General features: G+C 31.8%; 1 protein-coding gene across 1 annotated transcript; it reads left to right on the top strand.

The window, feature by feature from the left end:
- Positions 1-5,492: 5,492 nt before the first annotated feature.
- LOC136065963 (uncharacterized) lies at positions 5,493-6,075 on the top strand (the record flags this gene model as incomplete). Its single annotated transcript, XM_065769808.1, has 1 exon — positions 5,493-6,075. A coding segment is annotated over exon 1 (583 nt), but the record flags the coding sequence as incomplete, so codon positions are not given.
- Between the last annotated feature and the right edge of the window lie 1,406 nt (positions 6,076-7,481).

Below are 7,481 nucleotides of genomic sequence, written 5' to 3'. Positions count from 1 at the left end.
CATGTTTTCACATTTTCTGTTTTTATTTATAGAGTAGCTTTTACGAACCCACCACGTTATATAAAAATTAAAAATATGATGATGTAAAAGCTCACGGACTCATTAACAAAATGGAAGAATGGACTTTAAACAATATTAACAAAACTTTTTGCACGCAAATCTTTTTTTTAAATATTAATTTTGCACGCAAATCTGAGTAATTAGCAAGTATTATGGTAATAAATAACCCCACATCCTACCATGCTTTGTGCTGCCAATTAAGTTTTGTACTTTGTGATTTGTGACGCAGGCAGAAATGGTCAAATTTCCGAACTGGCTATGCCCAAGTTGTCACACTAGAACGTGACAGACACGAATACACGAAACTATGTCCATCTTTCACAACTTTGTGTGCTTTGTCTCCATCTCCATTGGGTCAAAATGGGGTCTCCATTATAATTGACGAGGTCCAACATTCATTGAATCTCATACTTAATTTTGGCTTAACCAAAGTTAACTTAACCTTGAATACCACGACACTTTACTCAAACTCATCACGTGCATATCTTTGTCAATAAATATCTTAACCTTTGCTTTTACTTTGGGTGACAGTTTTGTGCATATGTTCACCTAGATTAAACAAAATGCTTTGGTTAATACAACTTTAACCCTATGAGTTGTGACCATCAATTTTTGATAAAAAGGACTTTTACCACGTTTTTTTATGCAGTAGATTATGAGTGATAGAGAAGAAATTATAAATCTATATGAAAAAGGTAAAAAGCTCTTATACTCTTTCAAGCTCTCTATTCTATCTCTCTCCCTCTTGGCCAACCTTATCCATTAGTTGCCAGACTGAGTTTTGCTTCTCTGATCTTAGTCCTCTCATGGTTCTATCTCATCGGTTCAATAACTTGACCATTGAAGCCTCTATGGCCAACCGTCGAGTGGTCTTGGAGGAATTGAGTTTCTCTTTAGTGTTTCAGGTTTGTAAGAACTTATCACAATTTGGTCTTCGATAGAATCCTTATGGCAGTTCCATCTTTCTAAAAATTCACCCACTTAGACAATCACTCACAGTCAATCACTCACGGTCAATCACATTAGAGTTGCAGTACATAAATTATAATGGTAGAAGAACCGATCACTTTTACATAAACTAATCCCGACATGACTTTTATTTAGACAAATTACAACCTATCATTTCATGAAAAAGGCTATGAAAAAAAATTAGTATAAAAAGAAAAATAGTGGATGAAAATGTTGAACATGTGACATGTCACGCGGTAGGAGTCACAGCCACCAATGAATTATGTTTGCATCAAATGCTTGTCGGTATCTATCCACCAGTCCCCCACTAGTGGCATTTCACGGATGAGGCCACAATTCAGTAATTTAATTGGCTGATTTGGAATCCACGGAACTTCTCACCCAATCAAATTTCGTATTGCTACCTTAAAGTAATGATGAGCACCACATTTTTTTTTCCACATCTTTCATATTTCTTTATATTAAAATTTTTGTATACTTATCGGATATTTTACCGTAAACTGTAGCTTCGATTCTTCAATTAGATTTGGGCTGAATCCATTTTAATTTTGTTTCTAAACTATAGTTTTTGGTATAAAAATAAAAACTAAAAAATGGGCCGTGCATCCACGAGTAGCTAATACTATATTTCGGCTGACCAGCCTTTAACTTTTTTTTTTTTTTAATTTTTTTTTTTTTTAGAGGAAGCCTTTAACTTATCATACGGCTATTATATAAATAAATGATAATTACTAATGCTGAAAAAAAAAATTGTACTCCTGTCCTTATATAATCCTTAGAGCATTAGCATTGAAAAATTCTAATTCTACTCTATTTTACCATCTCAAAAACTTATTTTATTATTATACCATACTATTTTACAATACTTCCAGCATTCCAAACTTTTATTTTTCAATTCTACTCATTAAAATAATATATTTACATAATAAAATAATATATCTCCAATTACATCATTTATTCTTTCTTTATCATTCTTTCTGTTCAACCACCACAAATTTTACAAAAAACACCATCACCACATGTGCATCACCGCTGCACTACACACACCTGACACCACCACCACCACCTCCAGCCACCCATAATCTACTATCAACACCAAAAAAAAAAAAAAAAAAAAAATCCCAGACCATCGACACCTAACACCAAACACTGATTACCCAAACACCACACCGATCACCAATCACCCAACAAAAAAAAAAAAAAAAAAAAAAAAAAAAAAAAAAAACCGCCTGCAGAAATCCACAGCCCAACGCCGATCACCCAAACACCGATCACCCGCGCCGATCCGAGCCCATGCAACCCACGACAAACCCACAGCCCAACGCTAATCTCCACACCACCCCAATCCATCATCAACCATGGCACCACCTTGATCTGCCACATCAAACCATGATCTCCACCAAACTATGAGACCCACAGAGGCTTGATTTAAGGGAAGAGAAAGAAAAAAGAAAGGGAAGAGAGATCAAAGAGGGAAGAGATCCACACCGCCGTGACCATCTGCCACGTCGCGGCACCACCTACCACGCCCACGCCGCAGCACCACGCCGTATGATCTAGAGATAGGCATCGATCCACACAGAGAGGGATGAGAGAGAAGGAGGGATTGAATGAGAGAAAGAATCAATGAAAATGGTACCGGTGAGAAAGAGAGAGGAGAGCTCTGTTAGAGAGATGAGTTGAAAGTGAAAAGTCAGAGAAGTGAAAAGAGGGAATAAAATATAATTATTTTGGTTTACAATACTGTTATAGTACAATTCTACTTTAGAATTGTACTGTAACAATATTGCAAAAAAAATTTGCAATACTTGGGTTTAGCATTCCCTGATACAAAGCATTTTGGGGTTGAAAATGCTAAATTCTCCATATATATGACATTAGCATTCTCCAGTGCTAATGCTCTTACATGACATGTAAGTTAAAAAAAAAAAAAAAAACAAAACAAAACAAACCTACCATGAAATGTTCAACTATATGTCATTATGTTGATCTCATAAAATCAAAATTTATATAGAAACACTTATATTTTAGTGTGCAGTTAGATTAGGATTTAAAATTATTTCACTTTTTAGTTTATTTTTGAAACTATTTATGGGCTCCACTGTACTATTTCAACTAACTTCTACTTTTATCTATAGTACTTTCAGTAATAATTTTTCAGTTTCAGCAAAATAAGCGGTATCCAAACAAACCAAGGTTTTTTTTTTTTTTTTTTCTTATTAAAAAAACTTTTTTTAATTAAAAAAAAACTCTTGTGGGATTAACATGTAGTTTAACATATTATGTCACTATTATAGAAGTATGTGTAAAAGAAAAAGAGATTAGCCCTTGATCATTCGAAGTGTAAGACTTAAATTAAGTGTTCTCTATGATGATTAGCCAACTTTATCAACTATTGTAATTCATTCTAGGGCCTTCATTATTGACAATATGCTATGGATCACTAGCATTCATAAAATTAACAAACTTTGACAATTGCTAGCCACCGGAGGCAACAAAAAATAAAGAAACTATACCAATTGAGATATTCAATTCAATTCTTTTTTTTTTTTCCCAACGATTGGATTATGTTATTTTAGAGTTTTTAGGACAACTCTATTATAAAATTATTAAATTCTTATTCACTTATCTTGAAATGAGTAGATAGATTTTAATATATTATTATGTTATTAATTTTTAAAGAAATGTTTTCTCAATTAAATTCAAACACAAAACGACATAAAAAGAAATTAAAAAAAAAATTTGTATTCATGATTTATTACTCTTAACCATTTTATACATGGACATAGTTTAGTTACAAAAGTGATTGTAGCCTTAGGCTATAACCTTACTTAATATATTTTTATTGGAGATAAATTTTGACAAATCCACGATTAGATTATATTTTCATCTTATATCCTTCATGCTTACAAAATTTATATAAAATTAAAGATCAATAACTATGTCATTAATAAATTTTTTAAATTGCAAGTTTTTGTCGTTTAAAATTATGCATAAAATATAAGCTTATAAATCATATAATAAATAATATCAAATTTACACAAAATTTAACATATATATTAAACAAGGGCAGAGGCAGCATAGGGCGAGGGGGCACTTCCCCCTGTAAAAATGCCTTATAACTACTGTATTGGTGATACGTTCTTAAAGAGTTTGACACTTTGACCCCTTCTGATAAAAAAAAAAAAAGCAACCCCTCTCCACCTTAAAGAAACATACCAAAAATAAGGGATAAAGCTCCTTACATGCCTAAGTCCTAACCTCATATTATTATTTTTTCTTAGTTTTTATATTGTATCATGTTTTTTACACGTTTATTTTTTTTACCTATTTCACTATTTACAACACTTTTTATATTGTATATGTTGAATTTTACATATTTTAAGAAGCAATTAGACAGTAGGACATATATATAACTTTACAAGTATTTGTTATATTTTAATACTTTTAGATTTCATAAAATAAAATAAAAAACTTATAGATGATTTTTTTTTCTTAATTTATTTTAAGGAATCAAATTAGATGTCTAAACTTTATGTATTTATTCTTCTTAAAAAAAAAAAAAAACTTTATAGATTTACATTAATCTCTTCTTTCAACTGTTAGTAACTATGAATTGGTTTTTTTTTTTTTTTTTCAATATGAAACATATACTTGTAATTACAATTGTTTATTTACAATTTATTTTGTTATTGTTATGGATTAATATATTTAAATATTTTTCTTTTAATATTGTCTTTTAATCTTGCCTCCCCCTAGACTAAAACATTGGCTCCGCCATTGGTATTAAAAGCATAAAGAATATGCAGTTCAACAGTTAGATTTTTAAAATATATAGTAATTTTTATTTTATTGAGTAATGTTGTAACTTTAGACTATAACCAATTTTATAGTTAAATTTTATCATTTATTTGTATTATTAATGACATAACAGAATCTTATCCATTTATTTAAAAAATACATGAATATTTGACGGTTTAGGCTTACGGTTTGTAGCTAAACTATAAGAATATTAACGAAGTAGTAAAAGTTTAATAAACTATAATAATAATTAATGGCGTTATTTTAAATATAAAGAATCTTTAATTTTAGCCATCATAAATTTTAATTTATAGATGGGCCAATGCCTGTTTACGGTTTACCCACTAAAAAGGAAAAAAGAGGGGAAAAAAACAGATTCATTATTTTAGTGTGTACTTTAACTTTGTCCAAATGTGAACCCAAAACAAATAGAGAAGAGGTGAGGGTGACAGAATCAATTAAATCACCTACTTGTGACGCAATAATCTCTCCTAGTCTCTTTTCCTCAACAAGCATCCGCTCTTTCCTTCTCTCTCCACATATCTTCTTTTCTTTTTCCATATCTAAATCGCTCTTCCTTTCTCTCTCTCTCTCTACAATTCTTACGCAAAAAAAAAAAAAAAAAAAAAAAAAAAACTCAAACATACTCATATAAACTCCTCATGTACCCATCATCTTCACCTTCTTCATCGTCCAAAAGCCCATGGGTCCCACACCGCCCACAACCACGACGGACTCACGCGCTACGGCTCGGCCCCGGGCTCTCTTTTAACCACAGCCGTCGATTCCATCATGGGACAAACCGGCCGCGAATTCTCAGCCCTTCGATCAACACCGCCACCACCACAACCACCTTCTTTTATGGCCCCACAACAACAACAACACAACAACAACACCACCACCACCACCACCACAACAGTCACAGCCATAGCCACCCCTACTTTTCTAGTGACTCGTCTTCTATCACCAACGAGTCAACCTGCAAAGTCAACTCATCCAACGATCCCAACAACGACCACCACAAAGGAGGAGGAGGAGGGTTGCAGAGATCGTACGGTCTCAACGAAATGCCCTCTTTTGGTGATTTCACTAGTAATTTGAAAATTGGTGGTGGTGGTGGAGCTGGAGGATTATCTTCTTCGTCTTCTTCTTCGTGTTCATCTTCTTCTTCAGCTTCAGCTTCAGCTCTGGTCCGACAAAGAAGCTCTCCTGCTGGTTTCCTTAGCCATCTCGCTTCTGATAATGGTACCTTTTACCTTACCTTAACTCTTCACCTTTTTCTACTTTAGATGCTTTTTCCACTTCGGAAAAGTCTGGTTAATAAGTAAATTTTTTTTTTTTTTTTTCAAAACTCTAAAACTTGGTCAACTACAAATTTTGGGTTTATAGAAGATTGCATTTTTAACGTTTTATTTATTTATTTTTTTTTTTAGAAACTTAACGGTTTTAAATTAACACACAATGATATTAAAAAAATTAAAAAAAAAAATTAACGTGGAACGTATACTTTTGTTTCATAATTTTTTTTACGTAATTACTAAACAAGTCAGGATTTAATTATCAAGTACACTTTCGAGTTATAATTTTTAATATTTAATAATGTAAAGTCTTTAATCAATCAATAAAAACAAAATATAATTAGTTTCTTGAATTATAATTTAAAATTTAAAAGAAAAATGGAGTGGATTGCATATGAAAATTTTGTGGTATTTGGAGTAATTTTGGGAGTTTTGACTGCCTTGTACACTTCCATTTTAGGTTGGTAGTATCTTTACCAAAAATTGATACAGAGTTTAATAAATAACTTTCCAAAAAAGAAAAAAAAAAAGAAGAAGAAGTAGATAGAAAAGAAAGAGTTTTATGAATGGACAAAAATATCACGTTAAAAAGGTAGGGTCCACATGAAAAATCAGCCAATAGAGAGTAAATGACGGTTTTGTCCTTGATAGATGAGTGCTGTTTGTGGTGGGCGAATATAGGAGTAGTGGAGGAGGCGAGCCCTCGGTTTGGTGGGCCGTTCAACGCGTCTAGGACTACTATTAACGTTGACTTGGTATATAAGTAAAGCTAAATTATTAGACATGTCATTTTCATTGTCACGGTGTAATATACTATGTTTAATAGCGACTCCAATGCAATATATTTTTTTGGTGAATTGCGACAATGTGTAATGGACAATCACTTTTACATGAACTATAATTTATTTTTTTTTCTAAAACTTAGAATCGATTATTTCATAGTTGTGGTAAAAATTGTGTTTCTAAACTGCCTCGACACGTAAACCTCTTTCATTTCATCAATGCTCTTATATTGCATTTATAATTTGATTTTTAAATGAGTATTAGCTCAATGCACAAAATTCTTAATTACCTTTTTCAAATGCTTAAATCCTAATAATAATTGTGACAAAGATATATGTTAACATAATTCAATGAATCTAAATACATCGACCATAAATGTCTTTGTATATGTTTTTCTTTCTAATTTAAAGACTTTCCTTCACATTAACGTTACAAATCGTGTTTCCAGCTGCCAAATCACGTGTAAGTATGTGCAGTTGGTGTCGTTTCTGTTATTTTATATTTGTTTCTATTTGGGTGTCTCGAAGATTAAGTTTTATTTATTTATTTAAGCAGATATGGAGGATTTTA

Source organism: Quercus suber, unplaced genomic scaffold, assembly GCF_002906115.3.
Source record: "Quercus suber isolate HL8 unplaced genomic scaffold, Cork oak 2.0 scaffold_1419, whole genome shotgun sequence".
In the NCBI taxonomy this organism is placed as follows: domain Eukaryota; kingdom Viridiplantae; phylum Streptophyta; class Magnoliopsida; order Fagales; family Fagaceae; genus Quercus; species Quercus suber.
This window is presented reverse-complemented; position numbering and strand designations above follow the sequence as displayed.